Below are 26913 nucleotides of genomic sequence, written 5' to 3' on the forward strand. Positions count from 1 at the left end.
TCAACATTGTGAAAATGACTCTACTACCCAAAGCAATCTACAGATTCAATGCAATCCCTATCAAAATACCACTGGCATTTTTCACAGAACTAGAACAAACAGTTTCACAATTTGTATGGAAACACAAAAGACCCCGAATAGCCAAAGCAATGTTGAGAACGATAAACGGAGCTGGAGGAATCAGGCTCCCTGACTTCAGACTATACTACAAAGCTACAGTAATCAAGACAGTATGGTACTAGCACAAAAACAGAAAGATAGATCAATGGAACAGGATAGAAAGCCCAGAGATAAACCCACGCAAATATGGTCACCTTATCTTTGATAAAGGAGGCAGGAATGTACAGTGGAGAAAGGACAGCCTCTTCAATAAATGGTGCTGGGAAAACTGGACAGGTACATGTGGAAGTTCGAGATTACATCACCCCCTAACACCATACACAAAAATAAGCTCAAAATGGATTAAAGACGTAAATTTAAGGCCAGAACCTATCAAACTCTTAGAGGAAAACATAGGCAGAACACTCTATGACATAAATCACAGCAAATCCTTTTTGACCCACCTCCTAGAGTAACGGAAATAAAAACAAAAATAAACAAATGGGACCTAATGAAACTTCAAAGCTTTTGCACAGCAAAAGAAACCATAAACAAGACCAAAAGACAACCCTCAGAATGGGAGAAAATATTTGCAAATGAAGCAACTGACAAAGGATTAATTTCCAAAATTTACAAGCAGCTTATGCAGCTCAATAAGAAAAAAACAAACAACCCTATCCAAAAATGGACAGGAGACCTAAATAGACATTTCTCCAAAGAAGATATACAGACTGCCAACGAACACATGAAAGAATGCTCAACGTCATTAATCATTAGAGAAATGCAAATAAAATCTACAATGGGATATCATCTCACACCAGTCAGAATGGCCATCATCAAAAAGTCTAGAAACAAGAAATGCTGGAGGTTGTGTGGAGAAAAGGGAACACTCTTGCACTGCTGCTGGGAATGTGAATTGCTACAGCCACTATGGAGAAGAGTATGGAGGTTACTTAAAAAATGACAAATAGAACTACCATATGACCCAGCAATCCCACTACTGGGCATATACCCTGAGAAAACCATATTTCAAAAATACTCATGTCCCAAAATGTTCATTGCAGCTCTATTTACAATAGCCCGGAGATGGAAACAACCAAAGTGCCCATCATCGGACGAATGGATAAAGAAGATGTGGCACATATATATGTGGCACATATATCCTCAGCCATAAAAAGAAATGAAATTGAGCTATTTTTAATGAGGTGGATAGACGTAGAGTCTGTCATACAGAGTGAAGTAAGTCATAAATAGAAAGACAAATACCGTATGCTAACACATATATATGGAATTTAAGAAAGAAAAATGTCATGAAGAACCTAGGGGTAAGACAGGAATAAAGACACAGACCTACTAGAGAACAGACTTGAGGATATGGGGAGGGGGAATGGTGAGCTGTGACAGGGCGAGAGAGAGGCATGGACATATATACACTACCAGACGTAAGGTAGATAGCTAGTGGGAAGCAGCTGCATAGCACAGGGAAATCAGCTCAGTGCTTTGTGACTGCCTGGAGTGGTGGGATAGGGAGGGTGGGAGGGAGGGAGATGCAAGAGGGAAGAGATATGGGAACATAAAAAAAAATGTAGCTCTAAGTTCCATAATGATTTTCTTGTGTGCGTGTGTGGGGATATAGCCTGCAGCCAGCCATGATGACTAAATCACACCTTTTAGGAAGGTAAATGAATCTGGTACCTGATTTTTTTCATTCTTTGATTTCAAAGTAGAAATCCAGTAGTAGTTGGGCTATAGTCTTAATTTTAACTGGTATATATTATTATTAAAATGTGCTGAGTGCGGGGAGCTTAGTTTTTATGTTTTTTTTAAACATCTTTATTGGAGTATAATTGCTTTACAATGGTGTGTTAGTTTCTGCTTTACAACAAAGTGAATCAGTTATACATATGTCCCCATATCTCTTCCCTCTTGCATCTCCCTCCATCCCACCATCACTACCCACACCACCCTACGTGGTCACAAAGCACCGAGCTGATCTCCCTGTGCTATGCGGCTGCTTCCCACTAACTGTTTTACGTTTGGTAGTGTATATATGTCTATGCCACTCTCTCTCTTTATCCCAGCTTACCCTTCACCCTCCTCGTATCCTCAAGTCCATTCTCTAGTACGGCTGTGTCTTTATTCCCGTCTTGCTCTTAGGTTCTTCATGACCTTTTTTTTTTTTTTTAGATTCCATATATATGTGTTAGCATACCATATTTGTTTTTCTCTTTCTGACCTACTTCACTCTGTATAACAGACTCTAGGTCCATCCACCTCACTACAAATAATTCAATTTCGTTTCTTTTTATGGCTGAGTAATATTCCATTGTATACATGTATATATATATATATATATATATATATATATATATATATATATATATATATATATGTATATCTTCTTTATCCATTCATCTGTTGATGGACGCATAGGTTGTTTCCATGTCCTGGCTATTGTAAATAGAGCTCCAATGAACATTTTGGTACATGACTCTTTTTGAATTATGGTTTGCACAAGGGAAATGACCAGTAGAGGGATTGCTGGGTCGTATGTTAGTTCTATTTGTAGATTTTTAAGGAACCTCCATACTGTTCTCTATAGTGGCTGTATCAGTTTACATTCCCTCCAAAACTGCAAGAGTGTACCCTTTTCTCCACACCCTCTCCAGCATTTATTGTTTGTAGATATTTTAATATCTTTATTGGAGTATAATTGCTTTACAATGGTGTGTTAGTTTCTGCTTTATAACAAAGGGAACGAGTTATACACATACATATGTTCCCATATCTCTTCCCTCTTGCATCTCCGTCCCTCCCACCCTCACTATCCCACCCCCTCCAGGTGGTCACAAAGCACTGAGCTGATCTCCCTGTGCTTTGTGGCTGCTTCCCACTAGCTATCTACCTTATGTTTGATAGTGTATATATGTCCACGCTTTGTCACAGTTTACCTTTCCCCCTCCCCATATCCTCAAGTCCGTTCTCTAGTAGGTCTGTGTCTTTATTCCTGTCTTACCCCTATGTTCTTCATGACATTATTTTTTCTTAAATTCCATATATATGTGTGAGCATACGGTATTTTTCTTTCTCTTTCTGACTTACTTCACTTTGTATGACAGACTCTAGGTCTATCCAGCTAGCTCAATTTCATTTCTTTTTATGGCTGAGTAATATTCCACTGTATATATGTGCCACATCTTCTTTATCCATTCATCCGATGATGGACAAATAGGTATATGCCCTGAGTAGTGGGATTGCTGGGTCATATGGCAATTCTATTTGTTGTTTTTTAAGGAACCTACATTCTGTTCTCCATAGTGGCTGTACCAATTCACATTCCCACCAGCAGTGCAAGAGTGTTCCCTTTTCTCCACACCCTCTCCAGCATTTACTGTTTCTAGGTTTTTTGATGATGGCCATTCTGACTGGTGTGAGATGATATCTCATTGTAGTTTTGATTTGCATTTCTCTAATGATTAATGATGTTGAGCATTCTTTCATGTGTTTGTTGGCAGTCTGTATATCTTCTTTGGAGAAATGTCTATGTAGGTCTTCTGCCCATTTTTAGATTGGGTTGTTTGTTTTTTTGTTATTGAGCTGAATGAGCTGCTTATAAATTTTGGAGATTAATCCTTGGTCAGTTGCTTCATTTGCAAGTATTTTCTCCCATTCTGAGGGTTGTCTTTTGGTCTTGTGTATGGTTTCCTTTGCTGTGCAAAAGCTTTGAAGTTTCATTAGGTCCCATTTGTTTATTTTCGTTTTTATTTCCATTTCTCTAGGTGATGGGTCAAAAAGGATTTGCTGTGATTTATGTGATAGAGTGTTCTGCCTGTGTTTTCCTCTAACAGTTTGGTAGTTTCTGGCCTTATATTTAGGTCTTTAATCCGTTTTGAGATTTTTTTTTGTATGGTGTTAGGGAATGATCTAATCTCACACTTTTACATGTACATTTCCAGTTTCCCAGCAACAATTATTGAAGAGGCTGTTCTTTCTGCATTGTACATTCCTGCTTCCTTTTTCAAAGATAAGGTGACCATATGTGCGTGGGTTTATTTCTGGGCTTTCTATCCTGTTCCATTGATCTATCTTTCTGTTTTTGTGCCAGTACCATACTGTCTTGATTACTGTAGCTTTGTATTATAGTCTGAAGTCAGGGAGCCTGATTCCTCCAACTCCGTTTTTCATTCTCAACATTGCTTTGACTATTCGGGGTCTTTTGTGTTTCCATACAAATTGTGAAATTGTTCGTTCTAGTTCTGTGAAAAATGCCAGTGGTATTTTGTTAGGGATTGCATTGAATCTTTAGATTGCTTTGGGTAGCACAATCATTTTCACAATGTTGATTCTTCCAATCCAAGAACATGGTATATCTCTCCATCTATTTGTATCATCTTTAATTTCTTTCATCAGTGTCTTATAATTTTCTGCATACAGGTCTTTTGTCTCCTTAGGTAGGTTTATTCCTAGATAATTTGTTCTTTTTTTTGCAATGGTAAATGTGAGTGTTTTCTTGATTTCACTTTCAGATTTTTTGTCATTTCTGTATAGGAATGCCAGAGATTTGTGTGCATTAATTTTTTAACCTACTACTTTACCAAGTTCATTGATTAGATCTAGTAGTTTTCTGGTAGCAACTTTAGGATTCTCTCTGTACAGTATTATGTCATCTGCAAACAGTTACAGCATTACTTCTTTTTTTCTGATTTGGATTCCTTTTATTTCCTTTTCTTCTCTGATTGCTGTGGCTAAAACTTCCAAAACTATGTTGAATAATAGTGGTTAGAGTGGGCAACCTTGTCTTGTTCCTGATTTTATTGGACATGCTTTCAGTTTTTCACCATTGAGGACAATGTTGGCTGTGGGTTTGTCATATATGGCCTTTATTATGTTGAGGAATGTTCCCTCTTTGCCTACTTTCTGCAGGGTTTTTATCATAAATGCGTGTTGAATTTTGTCAAAAGATTTCTCTGCATCTGTTGAGATGACCATATGGTTTTTCTCCTTCAGATTGTTAATATGGTGTATCATGTTGATAGATTTGCGTATATTGAAGAATCCTTGCATTCCTGGAATAAACCCCACTTGATCATGATGTATGATCCTTTTAATGTGCTGTTGCATTCTGTTTGCTAGTATTTTGTTGAGGATTTTTGCATCTGTGTTCATCAGTAATATTGGCCTGTTGTTTTGTTTTTTGGGGCATCCTTGTCTGGTTTTGGTATGAAGGTCATGGTGGCCTCAAAGAATGAGTTGGGAGTGTTCCTCCCTCTGCTATATTTGGAAGAATTTGAGAAGGATAGGTGTTAGCTCTTCTCTAAATGCTTGATAGAATTCGCCTGTGAAGACATCTGGTCCTGGCCTTTTTGGTTGTCGGAAGATTTGTAATCACAGTTTCAATTTCAGTGCTTGTGATTGCTCTGTTCATATTTTCTATTTCTTCCTGATTCAGTCTTGGCAGGTTGTGCATTTCTAGGAATTTGTCCATTTCTTCCAGGTTTTCCATTTCATTGGCATAGAGTTGCTTGTCGTAATCTCTCATGATCTTTTGTATTTCTGAAGTGTCAGTTGTTACTTCTCCTTTTTCATTTCTAATTCTATTGATTTGAGTCTTCTCCCTATTTTTCCTGATGAGTCTGGCTAATGGTTTATCAGGTTTGTTTATCTTCTTAAAGAACCAAGCTCTAGTTTTATTGATCTTTGCTGTTGTTTCCTTCACTTCTTTTTCATTTATTTCTGATCTTATTTTTATGATTTCTTTCCTTCTGCTAACTTTGGGGGTTTTTTGTTCTTCTTTCTGTAATTGCTTGTGGTGCAAGGTTAGGTTGTTTCTTCGAGATGTTTGTTGTTTCTTAAGGTAGGATTGTATTGCTATAAACTTCCCTCTTAGAACTTCTTTTGCTGGGTCCCATAGGTTTTGGGTCGTCGTGTCTCCATTGTCATTTGTTTCTAGGTATTTTTTGATTTCCTCTTTGATTTCTTCAGTGATCACTTCATTATTAAGTAGTGTATTGTTTAGCCTCCATGTGTTTGTATTTTTTACAGATCTTTTCCTGTAATTGATATCTAGTCTCATAGCGTTGTGTTCGGAAAAGATACTTGATACAATTTCAGTTTTCTTAAATTTACCGAGGTTTGATTTGTGACTCAAGATATGATCTATCCTGGAGAATGTTCCATGAGCACTTGAGAAAAATTTGTAATCTGTTGTTTTTTGATGGAATGTCCTATACATATTAAGTCCATCTTGTTTAATGTATCATTTAAAGCTTGTGTTTTCTTATTTATTCTTATTTTGGATGATCTGTCCATTGGTGAAAGTAGGGTGTTAAAGTCCCCTACTATGTATGTGTTACTGTCAATTTCCCCTTTTATGGCTATTAGTATCTGCCTTATGTATTGAGGTGCTCCTATGTTGGGTGCATAAATATTTACAATTGTTATATCTTCTTCTTGGATCGACCCCTTGATCATTATGTAGAGTCCTTCTTTGTCTCTTCTAATAGTCTTTATTTTAAAGTCTATTTTGTCTGATATGAGAATTGCTATTCCAGCTTTCTTTTGGTTTCCATTTGCATGAAATATCTTTTTGCATCCCCTTACTTTCAGTCTGTATGTGTCTCTAGGACTGAAGTGGGTGTCTTGTAGACAGCATATATATAGGCCTTGTTTTTCTATCCATTTAGCCAATGTGTGTCTTTTGTTGGTAGCATTTAGTCCATTTATATTTATGGTAATTATCAATATGTATGTTCCTATTCCCATTTTCTTAATTATTTTGGGCTCGTTATTGTAGGTCTTTTCCTTGTCTTGTGTTTCTTGCCTAGAGAAGTTCCTTTAGCATTTGTTGTAAAGCTGGTTTGGTGGTGCTGCACTGTCTCAGCTTTTGCTTGTCTGTAAAGGTTTTAATTTCTCCATCAAATCTGAATGAGATCCTTGCTGGGTAGAGTAATCTTGGTTGCAGGTTTTTCTCCTTCATCACGTTAAATATGTCCTGCCACTCCCTTCTGGCTTGCAGAATTTCTGCTAAAAGATCAGCTGTTAACCTTATGGGGATTCCCTTGTGTATTATTTGTTGTGTTTCCCTTGCTGCTTTTAATATGTTTTCTTTGTATTTAATTTTTGACAGTTTGATTAATATGTGTCTTGAGTGTTTCTCCTTGCATTTTTCCTTTATGGGACTCTCTGTGCTTCCTGGACTTGATTAACTATTTCCTTTAAGTTTTCAACTATAATCTCTTCAAATATTTTCTCAGTCCCTTTCTTTTTGTCTTCTACTTCTGGGACCCCTGTAATTCGAATGGCGGTGCTTTTAATGTTGTCCCAGAGGTCTCTCAGACTGTCCTCATTTCTTTTCATTCTTTTTTCTTTATTCTGCTCTGCAGTAGTTATTTCAACTATTTTATCTTCCGGATCACTTATCTGTTCTTCTCCCTCTGTTATTCTGCTATTGATCCCATCTAGAGTATTTTTCATTTCATTTATTGTGTTGTTCATCATTGCTTGTTTCATCTTTAGTTCTTCTAGGTCCTTGTTAAAAGTTTCTTGCATTTTGTCTATTTTATTTCCAAGATTTTGGATAATCTTGACTATCATTATTCTGAATTCTTTTTCAGTTAGACTGCCTATTTCCTCTTCATTTGTTAGGTCTCGTGGTTTTTTATCTTGCTCCTTCATCTGCTGTGTGTTTTTCTGTCCTCTCATTTTGCTTATCTTACTGTGTTAGGGGTCTCCTTTTTGCAGGATGCAGGTTCCTTGTTCCCGTTGTTTTTGGTGTCTGTCCCCAGTGGCTAACGTTCATTTAGTGAGTTGTGTAGGCTTCCTGGTGGAGGGTACTGTGCCTGTGTTCTGTTGGGTGAGGCTGGATCTTGTCTTTCTGGTGGGCAGGTCCACATCTGGTGGTGTGTTTTGGTGTGTCTGTGGACTTTTTATGATTTTAGGCAGCCTCTCTGGTAATGGTTGGTTTTGTGTTCCTGTCTTGCTAGTTTTCTGTCATAGGGTGTCCATCACTCTAGCTTGCTGGTCGTTGAGTGAAGCTGGGTGCTGCTGTTGAGATTGAGATCTCTGGGAGACTTTTGCCATTTGATATTATGTGGAGCTGGGAGGTCTCTTGTGGACTAGTGTCCTGAAGTTGGCTCTCCCACCTCAGAGGCACAGCAGTGACTCCTGGCTGCAGTGTCAAGAGGCTTTCATCCAAACAGCTCAGAATAAAAGGGAGAAAAAGTAGAAAGAATTAGTAGAAGTAGAAAGGAAGAAAGAAAGAAAGAAAGAAAGGAGAGAGGGAGGGAGGAAGGAAGGAAGGAAGGAAGGAAGGAAGGAAGGAAGGAAGGAAAAAAAAAGAAAGAAGATAAAGTAAAATAAAGTAAGGTAAAATACAATTATTTAAATAAAAAATAATTATTAAGAAAAAAAAATTTTTTTAATGTATGGATATAACCCTAGGATAAATGGTGGAAGCCAAGCTATAAAGACAAATTCTCACACAGCAGCATATGCATACACACTCACAAAAAGAGGAAAAGGGGGAAATATCATAAATCTTGCTCTCAAAGTCCACCTCCTCAATTTCGGATGATTCGTTGTCTAAAGGAGGGAAGGAAAGAAAGAAAGAAAGTAGGTAAAGTAAAATAAAATAATGTAAGATAAAATAATGTTGTTAAAATGAGAAGTAATTATTAAGAAAAAAATTTTAAAACACTAAAACAAACAGAAAAAACGGATGGATAGAACCCTAGGACAAATGGTGAAAGCAAAGCTATACAGACAAAATCTCGCACAGAAGCATACACATACACACTCACAAAAAGAGGAAAAGGGGAAAAATATTAAATCTTGCTCTCAAAGTCCACCACCTCAATTTGGGATGATTTCTTGTCTATTCATGTATTCCACAGATGCAGGGGTACATCAAGTTGATTGTGGAGCTTTAATCCACTGCATCTTAGACTGCTGGGAGAGATTTCCCTTTCTCTTTGTCTCTCAGTTCCCAGGTCTCAGCTTTGGAGTTGGCTCCGCCTCTGCGTGTAGGTCGCCAGAGGACGTCTGTTCTTCGCTCAGATAGGACGGGGTTAAAGGAGCAGCTGCTTCGGGGACTCTGGCTCACTCAGGCAGGGGGGAGGGAGGGCTATGGAGTGCTGGGCGAGTCTGCAGCGGCAGAGGCCGGCGTGACGCTGCACCAGCCTGAGGCACTCTGTGAGTTCTCCCGGGGAAATTGTCCCTGGATCCCGAGACCCTGGCAGTGGCAGGCTGAACAGGGTCCCTGGAAGGGGGCTGTGGATAGTGACCTGTGCTCGCACACAGGCTTCTTAGTTGCGGCAGCAGCAGCCTTAGCATCTTATGCCTGTCTCCGGGGTCCGCGCTTTTAGCCGCAGCTCACACCCGTCTCTAGAGCTCCTTTAAGCAGTGCTCTTAATCCCCTCTCCTCGCGCACCAGGAGCAAAGAGGGAAGAAAAAGTCTCTTGCCTCTTCGGCAGGTCCAGACTTTTCCCTGGACTCCACCCCGGCTAACCGTGGTGCACTAACCCCCTGCAGGCTGTGTTCACGCCGCCAACCCGAGTCCTCTCCCTGTGCTCTGACCGGAAGCCCAAGCCTCAGCTCCCAGCCCCGCCCGCCCCGGCGGGGGAGCAGACAAGCCTCTCCAGCTGGTGAGTGCCGGTCGGCACCGATCCTCTGTGCGGGAATCTCTCCACTTTGCCCTCCGCATCCCTGTTGATGTGCTCTCCTCCGCTGCTCCGAATCTTTCCCCCTCTGCCACCTGCAGTCTCCGCCCGTGAAGGGCTTCCTAGTGTGTGGAAACCTTTCCTCCTTCACAGCTCCCTCCCACTGGTGCAGGTCCCGTCCCTATCCTTTTGTCTCTGTTTATTCTTTTTTCTTTTGTCCTACCCTGGTACGTGGGGAGTTTCTTGCCTTTTGGGAGGTCTGAGGTGTTCTGCCAGCGTTCAGTAGGTGTTCTGTAGGAGTTGTTCCACGTGTAGATGTATTTCTGGTGTATCTGTGGGGAGGAAGGTGATCTCCACGTCTTACTCTTCTGCCATCTTCCCCTTGTCCCCTCACCTACTAATTTATTATCAATTGATTTCTTAATTCTATTTTCTTTCCTTCTTTCTCCTTTCCTTCCTTCCTTCTTTCCCTCCTTCATTCCCTCCTTCCTTCCTTCCTTCCTTTTTCTTTCTCTCTCTCCCTCTCTCTCTCTCTCTTTCTCACCTACCCCTTTTCTTTGCATATTATGGTTAAAAAGGCCTTTCTTTTCCTCCCCTTTTATTTATCTGTTCACTGGTTTATTTATGTCAGTATGGCCTCATACGTACTTTTATTATTCAATGCGATATGATATATTGTTTAGTTATAAACACTGACTGTAACTATAATATCTGAAGTTATTTTCACATTCAAATTGTTCCAGGTTTGTCTAGCCTGAGCCCCTTCATCATAACTCCTGTGTAATTTGGCCTGACCCAGTCACTCCCTGAGCACTTGCTTGCCTAGCTGATTGAATCAGATGTTCCAGGTTCCCCCTGTACTTTTCCTGTCCCAGCCCTGCAATCTTTCATTTCTCCAAGGGGTCTTAGTTCCTTTTAGTGGAAAACACATGTGTGCTTGTATATCTCTATTTCTATCTCTGTTAAAACATAGACACGGATATTTATTTTTGTCAGTGTTAAAAACCATGTTTTAAAACTGATACATGCACTTCCAGTCAAAAACTACAGGCTGTATGTAATGCATGCTTCTCACTTTCTGTATTTGTTGCTCCTTCTTCCCATTATTCTCAATGTATTTATTCTTTTCTTCAAGTCTTCAATACAAAAAATGGTTTTGGAACTGCTAACCTGTGCCACAATGAAAAGCAAACCAACAAACTAGAGTTAAATACTTATTTACAGTTCTTTTTTTTATTTTAGAAATAAAGTAGCGTGCACATCCTTGTGTGTTCCCAGTGTTGGGGGAAAGCAACAACTATGTCATCATTGAGTATGATGTTAACATTAGGATTTTTATAGATGCCTTTATCATGTTGAGGGGTTTTCCCTCTACTTCTGGTTTGCTGAGAGTTCATATATATATGGATGTTGAATTTTGTAAGATGTTCTTTCTGCACCTATTGAGATGATTCCTTTTCTCCTTTATTCTGTTGATATGACGTGTTACATTGATTGATAATTGAATGCTAAAAGTTACATTTCTGAGATAATCCTCATTTGGTCAAAATGCATTGTCCTTTTCATATATTGTTGGATTTGGATTACAGATATTTTGTGAAAAAACTTACATCTATGTTAATGAGGGTTATTGGTTACTGATTTTGTTTTGGGGGGTGGGATGGGTACGTCTCTGTCAGGTTTTGGTTTCAGGATTCTCCTGACCTCATAAAAACAAGATGGGAGTTGTCTGTTCATCTGTTTTCTTGAGGAGGTTTGGTAGGGTTGGTATTGTTTATTTAATAAACGTTTGATAGAATTCACCAGCTAATTATTTGTTTCTGGAGTTCTATTTGAGGAAAAGATTATGATATCAAACTCAATGTCTTCAAAAGATATAGAACTACTCTTATTTTTTATTTCATCTTATGCCAGTTTGGGTAAGTTTCGTTTTTCAAGAATTTGTTCTATTTCATTTAAGTTATTGGATATATTGTCATAAATTAGTTCATAATATTCTGTCATTATTCATGTAACATCCATAAGGTCATTTATTGTAGATACTGGCAATTTTCTTAGTCAGTCTTGCTAGGGATTTATCAATATTTTTAATTTTTTTCAGAAAACCAAATTTTTGCCTTGTTAATTTAAGCTATTGTCTGTTTTCTGTTTCATTTATATCTGTTCTTACCTTTATAATTACCTACCATCTATTTACTTTGGGTTTAATTTGCTCATCTTCTTCTAGATTCTTAAAGTAGAACCTTAGATTGATTGTAAACGTTTTTTCTTTTCTAATCTGAATATTTAAAACCATAAATTTCCCTCCAAGAACCTCCTTAGCTACATCCCACAAAATTTGATATATCATTATGAGCATAAGTCAATGTATCTTCTAATCGTCCTTGTGATTTCTTCTTTTATCCATGGTTTCTTTAGAACTGAGTAGTTAAATTTCTAAATATCTTAGAGTTACTGACTCCTAATTTAATAATTTTGTGATCAGAGAATGGACTCTGTAAGATGTCAATCCTTTTAAATTTATTGAAACATTTTTTATTTTCAAGCATATGGTTGGCCTGTTAGGCTTCCAGGTACACTTGGAAAGAATGTGTTTCTGCCATTCTTATGTGTGGTGTTCTTTATTTTTATCATTATTATTTTTTTCCCCAAGTACAAGTAATTTTATTTTATTTTTTATTTTTTTAACATCTTTATACAATGGTGTGTTAGTTTCTGCTTTATAACAAAGTGAATCAGCTATACATATACTGTGTGGTGTTCTTTAAATGTCAACTGGTTCAAGGTGGTTGATAATTCTATCAGGTCTTTTATACCCTTACTATCTTCTCTGGTTGTTCTATCACTTACTGAGAGATAGGTGTTAAAATCTCCAGCTATGATTATGGATTTGTCTGTTTTCACTGTAGTTCTGTCACTGTAGTTCACTGTCAGTTTTTGCTTCATGTTTTCGAAACCTTGTTATTAGGAGCATATACATTTATAATGTTTTAATTATTATATATTCCCAAATGAACTGGCCATTTTTTTGTTATGTGCTCTTCTTTTCTCTGGTTATAATCCTTGTCATGAAGTCAATTTTTTACAGTATGAATTTGCTGGCTCAGTTTTCTTATGTGTACCGTTTGCATGGTACATATTTTTCCATTACATATTTGACTTTCAACCCCTCTGAAACTTTACACAAAGGTAATTATTTTGTTTTAAATTTTCTTATCACCTTTATTAGAGTATAATTGCTTTACAATGGTGTGTTGGTTTCTGCTGTATCACAAAGTGAATCAGCTATATGTATACATATATCCCCATATCTCCTCCCTCTTGTATCTCCCTCCCACCCTCCCTATCCCACCCCTCTAGGTGGTCATAAAGCACCAAGCTGACCTCTCTGTGCTATGCAGCTGCTTCCCACTAGCTATCTGCTTTACATTTGATAGTGTATACATGTCAATCCTACTCTCTCACTTCGTCCCAGCTTACTCTTCCCCCTCCCTGTGTCCTCAAGTCCATTCTCTGCGTCTGTGTCTTTATTCCTGTCCTGCCCCTAGGTTCATCAGAACCATTTTTTTTAGATTCCATATATATGTGTTAGCATACGGTATTTGTTTTTCTCTTTCTGACTTACTTCACTCTGTATGTATGTACGTCCATCCACCTCACTACAAATAACTCAGTTTCATTTCTTTTTATGGCTGAGTAATATTCCATTGTATATATGTGCCACATCTTCCTTATCCACTCATCTGTCAATGGACACTTAGGTTGCTTCCATGTCCTGGCTATTGTAAATAGATCTCATTTGCTAAGGAATTTTTCCCACTTTCATTTAGTTATATAGCAGATGTTTTTTTCTGCTTCTATATACTTATTTCAAACAGACTGTCTTAGTCTGTTTGGGCTGCTATAACAAAAATGCCTTAGCCCGGGTGGCTTAAACAACAAACATTTATTTCATAGGCTGTGAAGTCCAAGATCAAGGTGCCAGCAGATTTGGTGTCTGGTGAGAACCTGTTTCCTGGTTCATAGATAGCCATCTTCTTGCTGTGTCTTCACATGACAGAAAAGAGAGACAGAAAGCAATCTTTCTAGGGACTCTTATGAGGGCCCTAATGCCATTCACAAGGGTGCCACCCTTATAACCTCATCTAATCCTAATCACCTCCTAAAGGTTCCACCTCCTAACACTATCACATTGTGGGCTAGAGTTTCAACACAGGAATTTTGGGGGAACACAAACATTCAGTCCATAACATAGTCTCTTTTGAGCTTCCTTCCTTTTCATATCTTTCTTGGTAGTCTACCTCACTACTGCCAACCAAACAAATCTGGTATTTTGGGTTCTACTAAATGACACAGTTACTTTTATATCTCTTCAGATATAGGTTTTTGTTTATATCTTCGGAGTTCTGTCCGAAAGTATTATCATATATTATTATTATTTCTACATTATGTAAAAGGATTTTTAAAAGGGTATCAAAATTGGGTGACAAGGTGGTCTAAGATTTCTAAGTTACTTTAAGCTCTTCAGATAGAATATACTAAATAGCTGTTATATTTTGAGTACTTATTATGGACCGGGCAATTCACATATGTTATCTAATTTAATCTGTAGGATATTTCTAGGAGATGGGTATTATTACTCTCATTTTCACCTGAAGAAATCAAGTCTCAACAAGTAGGAAATGCCCAAATTCAAACAGTAAATGGATTTAAACCATAGTCTCTTTCTACAAAGTTCCTATTCTTCCTTTCTCCTCACATTCCTTCTACATCTTGAGAGAATAAGTAAAAGCTAGTTATGAATCAAATGAAAGAGTTGGGAGTGAGACTTCTCTGAGTATAATTTACTTATTTTCAACTTTGACCCATGTAAATGTTTTACAGTTTTTGTAAAACAATACAGGGAAAATAAAGCTAATCCTAAAATTGAGAATGAATTCAAACAACCTTAAGTCTTTATAAAATGGGTTCTATAATGACACAGAGAAAAGAATTATTTCAAGTGATTTTGGAACATGCTCTTCTGATATATCTTCTTGGTGGGGTATATTCTAAGGAAAAAAGAATTGCAAACAACTTGAAACTTCACTCAGTAGTTTTATTATTAGGAATACTATTTGTATTATAATTTTAAGATTACATCATATATATATATGTGTGTGTGTGTGTGTGTGTGTGTGTGTGTGTGTGTGTGTGTGGATAGAATGGATAAGAGCAATAATGTTACTAAGATCCAAAATTTTCATTGCTAGATAAATGAGATATAAAGTAAAAACCCAGTGTTATATGGAATATTACTCGGCCATGAAAAGAAGTCTGGCATACAGAGTGAAGTAAGTCAGAAAGAGAAGAACAAATACTGTATGCTAACACATATAAATGGAATCTAAAAAAAGAAAAAAAAGGTTCTGAAGAACCTAGGGGCAGGACAGGAATAAAGACGCAGATGTAGAGAATGGACTTGAGGACACGGGGAGGGCAAAAGGTAAGCTGGGACGAAGTGAGAGAGTGGCATGGACATATATACACTACCAAATGTAAAATAGATAGCTAGTGGGAAGCAGCCACATAACACAGGGAGATCAGTTCAGTGTTTTGTGTCCACCTAGAGAGGTGGGATAGGGAGGGTGGGAGGGAAACGCAAGACGGAGGGGATATGGGGATATATGTAAACGTATAGCTGATTCACTTTGCTATACAGCAGCAACTAACACAACAATGTAAAGCAATTATACTCCAATAAACAGGTTTAAACAAAAACAACAAAAAAACTGGTGTTAAATTTGAATTGTACATACCAATATGAACTCATGGTTAATTTTTTTTAACTTTTTCTGTTCACTGAGAGAACCTAAAAGCAATGATATCCCAGTAGCAATGTTAACTGAGAATCTATCCCTCATTCTTGGAAGATACTTGTGCTGCCAGTTCCAGCAAAGCCTCATCATCTGGGTGGGAAAGGACTGAGTGCCCTGGCCTAGGACTGTTTCAGGGAAGGAAATAGTTCGGTGCTTAGTTCACAGAACTCATGTGATCCTCACAGCAATGCTCTGAGGTATGGAGGCCAGGTATTACCTCTGAGGAGGAACTTGAAACTTGGGGAAGTGAAATAGCTTGTCCAAAATCAGGATCCAGGAGTTCTGTCTCCAAAACCAACCAGTGGTTCCAATATATCTCACACCACCACCAGTGGCCAAGACCCATGGCCCAGCTCCATCATTCTTTCATTTGGGTGGGTGGGCAGAACAGGGAATATGAATCCTTCTTGTGAGCCTCCTCTCTGAGAGCTCTGTTTCCTAGTAGAGACGTGCTCTGAAGTGCAACTCAGGCTCAAACAACTGAGCACATCCTCAGAGATTGTGAACTGGGCCCTCATGGAAAGGTGAGATTAAGGTTAAACTTTGAGTAGCCCAGGGTTGACTAGACAAAGGCTTACCTTTTAATTCTATACCTTTGTTCCTCTTTTTGACTCTGCACTGATCTTGAAAGACTAGAGTGAGAGGCTAGGATTGAAGTTTCACTTTTTTCTCTCTGGGCAAGCCATAGACATTCATTTATTCATAGAATAATCTGATTTTCCATATTAAATTAATAGAGCTCTGTGATCCATCCCTGTTAGTCACTTTAAAGTGGATAAAAATATGTTCTATTTTTCCTTCTTTGAAAATTTCAAGAAGGATTTTCCGTATGTCATGCTCAATTGATTTTTTTCAGTCCTTATCCTCTGCAGATAAAGGGCACTAATTTCCAGAACTTCAGGCGCATGTGTATGCCTTCACATAGGACTTTCCCCTGCTAACAGAGCTCGGGCTCAGCATCTGATTCACGGCTTTCAAAGGCTCGGAGCATTGTTCCCCACATCAGCCCTAACACAAAGGGAAGCCATGGCCCAGAGATACCTGAGGTGGAACCATGACTGGTGAATAAGAGTTGAGGGACTCGGTCCTCCTATAAGAATCCTGAACGCTATTAATAATCCAATCCCTGGCCAGTGACTCACTGTGTTCAGGGTTTTACCATGGAGCCCTCTATCACACACAGATAGATGGTCTGTGAGCTTCAAGCCCTCCCCTGTTCCCCACATTCTAACCCTCCCTGAGAGTTTCCGTCTTAGGTGGCTCTCTAAGCCAACATAATTGATTTAGAAAAGTAGGAAGAGGAGGAGGAAAAGGTTATTCTCTACTGGTGGCTGACCTTAGGGTTCCTTTGCCAAATTGATGTGTCTATTTTTCCTAAATGTTAGTAAGTTTTTGTTTTCTCTGTAAATAGTACAGGAATGGAAAAATGAACCCCGTACTATACAGAAAGTATGAAATGCAACTAGTGCCCCAAGACACACTGAGATGCATCTGAAAGCAGAGTTTATCTGAAGTGTACCTCAGGCTCAAACAACTGAGCACTGAGAATATGACCCCTTCATGGAGCTATGGAACAGTGACAGTGTTCTTGAGGGTGGGAGAGGGCCCTTAAAGAGGAAGATGAACTCACAATTCCTCTTCACAGCATCCAGCCTGGTAGATCCCTCCAGTCTTTCCTGGGTCTTCTAGATCCCTCCATCCTTCTCTGAACCATAGTATTTTTCCAATTCCATCATTTTATCATATCATAGATACACTGTGGTGTTATTTTCTATTATTCCTCCTATAACACAGATAGTAGCTGGGTTGTCCATTACCCCCTTGGTCACCTGCGCTTCAATCCTACCAATTATATAGGCTTTGAAAATCTGGAGTTCTTCCAGAAATTTTTGCTAACTCCTAGATATTTGCATTCTCAGGGTTTCCTGTGCTCTCATCTCCAGCTTCCCACCTCACATCAACCTAGACACAGGACATGACTACACCTTCACGTTCACGCAGGAGAGTTCACTTTCACATAAAAGCGTTAGTGAGCAATGTAGTTTTATTTTTTTTTTTTTGACCCTGGGCTACACTCCTTCCCCCTTTATGTTTTTTTAAATACTTTATTTTTTTACATCTTTATTGGAGTATAATTACTTTATAATGGTGTGTTAATTTCTGCTTTATAACAAAGTGAATCAGTTATACATATACATATGTTCCCATATCTCTTCCCTCTTGCATCTCCCGCCCTCCCACCCTCCCCATCCCACCCCTCTAGGTGTCACAAAGTACCGAGCTGATCTCCCTATGCTATGCGGCTGCTATCCACTAGCGATCTATTTTACGATTGGTAGTGTATATATGTTCATGCCACTCTCTTGCTTTGTCACAGCTTACCCTTCACCCTCCCCATATCCTCAAGTCCATTCTCTTGTAGGTCTGTTCCTTTATTCCTGACTTACCCCTAGGTTCTTCATGACATTTTTTTTTATTTCTTAAATTCCATATATATGTGTTAGCATACGGTATTTGTTTTTCTCTTTCTGACTTACTTCACTCTGTATTAGAGACTCTAGGTCTATCCACCTCATTAAAAATAGCTCAATTTCGTTTATTTTTTGTTTGTTTGTTTGTTTGTTTTTGTTTTGTTTTGATTTTTTGTGGTACGCGGGCCTCTCACTGCTGTGCCCTCTCCCGTTGCGGAGCACAGGCTCCGGATGCGCAGGGGCGGCCATGGCTCACGGGCCCAGCCGCTCTGCGGTATGTGGGATCTTCCCAGACTGGGGCATGAACCCGTGTCCCCTGCATTGGCAGGTGGACCCTCAACCACTGCGCCACCAGGGAAGCCCTCGTTTATTTTTATGCCTGAGTAATATTCCATTGTATATATGTGCCACATCTTCTTTATCCATTCATCTGATGATGGACACTTAGGTTGTTTCCATCTCTGGGCTATTGTAAATAGAGCTGCAATGAACATTTTCGTACATGACTCTTTTTGAATTTTGATAATCTCAGGGTATATGCCCAGTAGTGGGACTGCTGGGTCATATGGTAGTTCTATTTGTAGTTTTTAAAGGAACCTCCATACTGTTCTCCATAGTGGCTGTGACAACTCACATTCCAACCAGCAATGCAAGAGTGTTCCCTTTTCTCCACACCCTCTCCAGCATTTATTCTTTCTAGACTTTTTGATGATGGCCATTCTGACTGGTGTGAGATGATTTCTCATTGTAGTTTTGATTTGCATTTCTCTAATGATTAATGATGTTGAGCATTCTTTCATGTGTTTGTTGGCAGTCTGTATATCTTCTTTGGAGAAATGTCTATTTAGGTCTTCTGCCCATTTTTGGATTGGGTTTTTTGCTTTTTTGTTCTTGAGCTGCATGAGCTGCTGAAAAATTTTGGAGATTAACCTTTTGTCAGTTGCTTCATTTACAAATATGTTCTCCCATTCTGAGGGTTGTCTTTTGGTCTTGTTTATGGTTTCCTTTGCTGTGCAAAAGCTTTGAAGTTTCATTAGGTCCCATTTGCTTATTTTTGTTTTTATTTCCATTTCTCTAGGAGGTGGGTCAAAAAGGATCTTGCTGTGATTTATGTCATAGAGTGTTCTGCCTATGTTTTACTCTAAGAGTTTGATAGTTTCTGGCCTTATATTTAGGTCTTTAATCGGTTTTGAGCTTATTTTTGTGTATGGTGTTAGGGAGTGATCTAATCTCATACTTTTACATGTACCTGTCCAGTTTCCCAGCACCACTTATTGAAGAGGCTGTCCTTTCTCCTCTGTACTTTCCAGCCTCCTTTATCAAAGATAAGATGACCGGGGGGACCTTGAAGATGGTGGAAGAGTAAGACGCGGAGATCACCTTCCTCCCCACAGATACACCAGAAATACATCTACACGTGGAACAACTCCTACAGAACATCTACTGAAGGCTGGCAGAAGACCTCAGACCTCGCAAAAGGAAAGAAAGTCCGCATGTACCTGGGTAGGGCAAAAGAAAAGAAAAAACAGAGACAAAAGAATAGGGACAGCACCTGCACCAGTGGGAGGGAGCTGTGAAGGAGGAAAAGTTTCCACACACTAGGAAGACCCTTCGCAGGCGGAGACTGCGGGAGGCGGAGGGGGGAGCTTCGAAGCCGTGGAGGAGTGCACAGCAACGGGTGCGGAGGACAAAGCGTGGAGATTCCCGCACAGAGGATCGGTGTCGACCGACACACACCAGCCCGAGAGGCTTGTCTGCTCACCCGCCGGGGCGGGCAGGGCTGGGAGCTGAGGCTCTGAGGCTCGGGTTTCGGTTTCGGACGGAGCTCAGGGAGAGGACTGGGGTTGGCAGCTTGAACATAGCCTGAAGGAGTTAGTGTACCACGGCTAGCCGGGAGGGAATCCGGGGAAAAGTCTGCACCTGCTGAAGAGGCAAGAGACTTTTTCTTCCCTCTTTGTTTCCTGGTGCGTGAGGAGAGGGGTTTAAGAACGCTGCTTAAAGAAATCCAGAGACAGGCGCGAGCCGCGGCTAAAAACACGGACCCGCAGAGCCTGTGCAGCCCGCCACTGCCAGGTTCCCGGGATCCAGGGACAACTTCCCCGGGAGAACGCACAGCGGGCCTCAGGCTGGTGCAAAGTCACGCAGGACTTTGCCGCCGCAGGCCCGCCCCGCACTCCATGCCCCTCCCTCCCAGCCGGCCTAGTGCGCCAGAGCCCCCGAATCAGCGGCTCCTTTAACCCCGTCCTGTCTGAGCAAAAAACAGACACCCTCCAGCGACCTACACACAGAGGCAGGGCCAAATCCAAAGCTGAGCCCCTGTGAGCTGTCAGAACAAAGAAGAGAAAGGGAAATCTCTCCCAGCAGCCTCAGAAGCAGCGGATTAAAGCTCCACAATCAACTTGATATACCCTGCATCTGTGGAATACCTGAATAGACAACCAATCATCCCAAATTAAGGAAGTGGACTTTAGGAGCAAGATCTATGATTTTTTTTCCCTATTCCTCTTTTTGTGAATGTGTATGTGTATGCTTCTGTGTGAGATCTTGTCTGTATAGTCTTGCTTCCACCATTTGTCCTAGGGTTCTATCCGTCCATGGTTTTTTTTAAAAATTTTTTTTCTTAATAATCAATTTTAATTTTAATAATGTTATTATACTTTACCTTCGTTCTTTCTTTCTTCCTTTGTTTCCTTCCTTCCTTCCCTCCTTTAGACAACAAATCATCCGAAATTGAGGAGGTGGTAACTGACAGCAAGATTTATGATGTTTCCCCCTTTACCTCTTTTAGTGAGGGTGTATGTGTATGCTTCTGTGTAAGATTTTGTCTGTATAGCTTTGCTTCCAACATTTGTCCTAAGGTTCTATCTGTCCCTTTTTTTTTCTAAATAAGAATTTTTTTAATTCAATAACTTTATTATACTTTATTTTCTTTTTACTGTATCTTCTTTCTTTCTGTCTTTTTTCCATCTTTCCCTCCTTCCTTCCTCCCTCCCTCCCTCCCTCCCTCCTTTCTTTCCTTCTTGCCTTCTTTCCTTCTTTGCTTCTTTCTTTCTACCTTCCTTCCTTCCTTCCTTCCCTCCTTTCCTTCTTTCTTTCCTCATACTTCTACTAATTCCCTCTACTTTTTCTCCCTTTTATTCTGAGCCGTGTGGATGAAAGGCTCTTGGTGCTCCAGCCAGGAGTCAGGGCTCTGCCTCTGAGGTAGGAGAGCCAACTTCAGGACACTGGTCAACAAGAGACCTCCCAGCTCCACATAATATCAAACGGCAAAAATCTCCCAGAGACCTCCATGTTAACACCAGAACCCAGCTTCACTCAACGACCAGCAAGCCACAGTGCTGGACAACCTATGCCAAACAACTATCAAAACAGGAACACAACCCCACCCATTAGCAGAGAGGCTGCCTAAAATCATAATAAGGCCACAGACACCGCAAAACACACCACCAGACGTGAACCTGCCCACTAGAGAGACAAGATCCAGCCTCTTCTACCACAACAAAGGCACTAGTCCCCTCCACCAGGAAACCTACACAACCCACTGAACCAACCTTAGCCACTGGAGACAGACATCAAAAACAGCAGGAACTACGAACCTGCAGTCTGCAAAAAGGAGACCCCAAGCACAGTAAGATAAGTAAAATGAGAAGACAGAAAAACACACAGCAGATAAAGGAGCAAGATAAAAATGCACCAGACCTAACAAATGAAGAGGAAATAGGCAGTCTACCTGAAAAAGAATTCAGAATAATGATAGTAAGGATGATCTGAAATCTTGGAAATAGAATGGACAAAATGCAAGAAACAGTTAACAAGGACCTCGAAGAAATAAAGATGAAACAGGCAACGATGAACAACACAGTAAAGGAAATTAAAAGTACTCTAGATGGGATCAATAGCAGAATAACTGAGGCAGAAGAACGGATAAGTGACCTGGAAGATAAAATAGTGGAAATAACTACTGCAGAGCAGAATAAAGAAAAAAGAATGAAAAGAACTGAGGACAGTCTGAGAGACCTCTGGGACAACATTAAACACACCAACATTCGAATTATAGGGGTTCCAGAAGAAGAAGAGAAAAAGAAAGGGACTGAGAAAATATTTGAAGAGTTTATAGTTGAAAACTTCCCTAATATGGGAAAGGAAATAGTTAATCAAGTCCAGGAAGCACAGAGAGTCCCATACAGGATAAATCCAAGGAGAAATACGCCAAGACACATATTAATCAAACTGTCAAAAATTAAATACAAAGAAAGCATATTAAAAGCAGCAAGGGAAAACCAACAAATAACACACAAGGGAATCCCCATAAGGTTAACAGCTGATCTCTCAGCAGAAACCCTACAAGCCAGAAGGGAGTGGCAGGACATACTGAAAGTGATGAAGGAGAAAAACCTGCAGCCAAGACTACTCTACCCAGCAAGGATCTCATTCAGATTTGATGGAGAAATTAAAACCTTTACAGACAAGCAAAAGCTGAGAGAGTTCAGCACCACCAAACGAGCTTTACAACAAATGCTAAAGGATCTTCTCTAGGCAAGAAACACAAGAGAAGGAAAAGACCTATAATAACGAACCCAAAACAATTTACAAAATGGGAATAGGAACATACATATCGATAATTACCTTAAATGTAAATGGACTAAATGCTCCCACCAAAAGACACAGATTAGCTGAATGGATACAAAAACAAGACCCTTACATATGCTGTCCACAAGAGACCCACTTCAGACCTAGAGACACATACAGACTGAAAGTAAGGGGATGGAAAAAGATATTCCATGCAAATGGAAACCAAAAGAAAGCTGGAGTAGCAATTCTCATATCAGACAAAATAGATTTTAAAATAAGGACTATTAAAAGAGACAAGGACGCTACATAATGATCAAGGGATCGATCCAAGAAGAAGATATAACAATTGTAAATATGCACCCCAAATAGGAGCACCTCAATACATAAGGAAAATACTAACAGCCATAAAAGGGGAAATCGACAGTAACACATTCATAGTAGGGGCTTAAACACCCCACTTTCACCCATGGACAGATCATCCAAAATGAAAATAAATAAGGAAACCCAAGCTTTATATGATACATTAAACAAGATGGACTTAATTGATATTTATAGGACACTCCATCCAAAAACAACAGAATAGACATTTTTCTCAAGTGCTCATGGAACATTCTCCAGGATAGATCATATCTTGGGTCACAAATCAACCCTTGGTAAATTTAAGAAAATTGAAATTGTATCAAGTATCTTTTCTGACCACAACGCCATGAGACTAGATATCAATTACAGGAAAAGATCTGTAAAAAATACAAACACATGGAGGCTAAACAATACACTACTTAATAATGAAGTGATCACTGAAGAAATCAAAGAGGAAATCAAAAAATACCTAGAAACAAATGACAATGGAGACACAACGACCCAAAACCTATGGGATGCGGCAAAAGCAGTTTTAAGGGGGAAGTTTATAGCAATACAAGCCCACCTTAAGAAGCAGGAAACATCTTGAATAAACAACCTAACCTTGCACCTCAAGCAATTAGAGAAAGAAGAATAAAAAAACCCCAAAGCTGGCAGAAGGAAAGAAATCATAAAAATCAGATCAGAAATAAATGAAATAGAAATGAAGGAAACAATAACAAAGATCAATAAAACTAAAAGTTGGTTCTTTGAGAAGATAAGCAAAATAGATAAACCACTAGCCAGACTCATCAAGAAAAAAAGGGAGAAGACTCAAATCAATAGAATTAGAAATGAAAAAGGAGAAGTAACAACTGACACTGCAGAAATAAAAGAGATCATGAGAGATTACTACAAGCAACTCTATGCCAATAAAATGGACAATCTGGAAGAAATGGACAAATTCTTAGAAATGCACAACCTGCCAAGACTGAATCAGGAAGAAATAGAAAATATGAACAGACCAATCACAAGCACTGAAATTGAAACTGTGATTAAAAATCTTCCAACAAACAAAAGCCCAGGACCAGATGGCTTCACAGGCGAATTCTATCAAACATTTAGAGAAGAGCTAACACCTATCCTTCTCAAACTCTTCCAAAATATAGTAGAGGGAGGAACACTCCCAAATTCCTTCTACGAGGCCACTATCACCTTGATACCAAAACCAGAGAAGGATGTCACAAAGAAAGAAAACTACAGGCCAATATCACTGATGAACATAGATGCAAAAATCCTCAACAAAATAGTAGCAAACAGAATCCAACAACACACTAAAAGGATCATACACCATGATCAAGTGGGGTTTATTCCAGGAATGCAAGGATTCTTCAATATACACAAATCTATCAATGTGATAAACCATATTAACAAATTGAAGGAGAAAAACCATATGATCATCTCAATAGATGCAGAGAAAGCTTTTGAAAAAATTCAACACCCATTTATGATAAAAACCCTGCAGAAAGTAGGCATAGAGGGAACTTTCCTCAACATAATAAAGGCCATATATGACAAGCCCACAGCAAACATCATCCTCAATGGTGAAAAACTGAAAGCATTTCCACTAAGATCAGGAACAAGACAAGGTTGCCCACTCTCACCACTCTTATTCAACATAGTTTTGGAAGTTTTAGCCACAGCAATCAGAGAAGAAAAGGAAATAAAAGAAATCCAAATCGGAAAAGAAGAAGTAAAGCTGTCACTGTTTGCAGATGACATGATCCTATACATAGAGAATTCTAAAGATGCTACCAGAAAACTAGTAGAGCTAATCAATGAATTTGGCAAAGTGGCAGGATACAAAATTAATGCACAGAAAACTCTGGCATTCCTATATACTAATGATGAAAAATCTGAAAGTGAAATCAAGAAAACACTCCCATTTACCATTGCAACAAAAAGAATAAAATATCTAGGAATAAACCTACCTAAGGAGACGAAAGGCCTGTTTCCAGAAAATTATAAGACACTGATGAAAGAAATTAAAGATGATACAAATAGATGGAGAGATATACCATGTTCTTGGATTGGAAGAATCAACATTGTGAAAATGACTCTACTACCCAAAGCAATCTATAGATTCAATGCAATCCCTATCAAACTACCACTGGCATTTTTCACAGAACTAGAACAAAAAATTTTGCAATTTGTATGGAAACACAAAAGACCCCGAACAGCCAAAGCAATCTTGAGAACGATAAAGGGAACTGGAGGAATCAGGCTCCCTGACTTCAGACTATACTACAAAGCTACAGTTATCAAGACAGTATGGTACTGGCACAAAAACGGAAAGATAGATCAATGGAACAGGATAGAAAGCCCAGAGATAAACTCACACACATATGGACACCTTATCTTTGATAAAGGTGGCAGGAATGTACAGTGGAGAAAGGACAACCTCTTCAGTAAGTGGTGCGGAGAAAACTGGACAGGTACATGTAAAAGTATGAGATTAGATCACTCCCTAACACCATACACAAATATAAGCTCAAAATGGATTAAAACCTAAATGTAAGGCCAGAAACTATCAAACTCTTAGAGGAAAACATAGGCAGAACACTCTATGACATAAATCACAGCAAGATCCTTTCTGACCCACCTCCTAGAGAAATGGAAATAAAAACAAAAATAAACAAATGGGACCTAATGAAACTTCAAAGCTTTTGTACAGCAAAGGAAACCATAAACAAGACCAAAAGACAACCCTCAGAATGGGAGAAAATATTTGCAAATGAAGCAACCGACAAAGGATTAATCTCCAAAATTTATAAGCAGCTCATGCAGCTCAATAACAAAAAAACAAACAACCCAATCCAAAAATGGGCAGAAGACCTACATAGACATTTCTCCAAAGAAGATATACAGACTGCCAACAAACACATGAAAGAATGCTCAACATCATTAATCATTAGAGAAATGCAAATCAAAACTACAATGAGATATCATCTCACACCAGTCAGAATGGCCATCATCAAAAAATCTAGAAACAATGAATGCTGGAGAGGGTGTGGAGAAAAGGGAACACTCTTGCACTGCTGGTGGGAATGTGAATTGGTTCAGCCACTATGGAGAACAGTATGGAGGTTCCTTAAAAAACTACAAATAGAACTACCATATGACCCAGCAATCCCACTACTGGGCATATACCCTGAGAAAACCAAAATTCAAAAAGATTCATGTACCAAAATGTTCATTGCAGCTCTATTTACAATAGCCCGGAGATGGAAACAACCTAAGTGCCCATCATCGGATGAATGGGTAAAGAAGATGTGGCACATATGTACAATGGAATATTACTCAGCCATAAAAGGAAACAAAATTGAGCTATTTGTAATGAGGTGGATAGACCTAGAGTCTATCATACAGAGTGAAGTAAGTCAGAAAGAAAAAGACAAATACCATATGCTAACACATATATATGGAATTTAAGAAAAAAAAATGTCATGAAGAACCAAGGGGTAAGGCAGGAATAAAGACACAGACCTCCTAGAGAACGTACTTGAGGTTATGGGGAGGGGGAATGGTGAGCTGTGACAGGGCGAGAGAGAGTCATGGACATATATACACTAACAAACGTAGTAAGGTAGATAGCTAGTGGGAAGCAGCCGCATGGCACAGGGATATTGGCTCGGTGCTTTGTGACAGCCTGGAGGGGTGGGATAGGGAGGGTGGGAGGGAGGGAGACGCAAGAGGGAAGACATATGGGAACATATGTTTATGTATGACTGATTCACTTTGTTGTAAAGCAGAAACTAACACACCATTGTAAAGCAATTATACCCCAATAAAGATGTTAAAAAAAAAAAGATAAGGTGACCATATGTGCATGGGTTTATTTCTGGGCTTTCTATCCTG

The 26913-nt window shown here is 39.3% G+C and overlaps 1 protein-coding gene across 1 annotated transcript in view; it reads left to right on the top strand.

Annotated features, from left to right (window-relative positions):
- Positions 1 to 26913, top strand: part of LOC132418188 (elongator complex protein 1-like) — an 83397-nt gene that overhangs the window by 41426 nt on the left and 15058 nt on the right. Inside the window, 1 exon segment of the mRNA XM_069540344.1 lies at positions 9080 to 9288. Coding sequence (XP_069396445.1) covers positions 9080 to 9288 — 209 coding nt within the window.

This window comes from Delphinus delphis, chromosome X (genome assembly GCF_949987515.2).
Source record: "Delphinus delphis chromosome X, mDelDel1.2, whole genome shotgun sequence".
Lineage (NCBI taxonomy): Eukaryota > Metazoa > Chordata > Mammalia > Artiodactyla > Delphinidae > Delphinus > Delphinus delphis.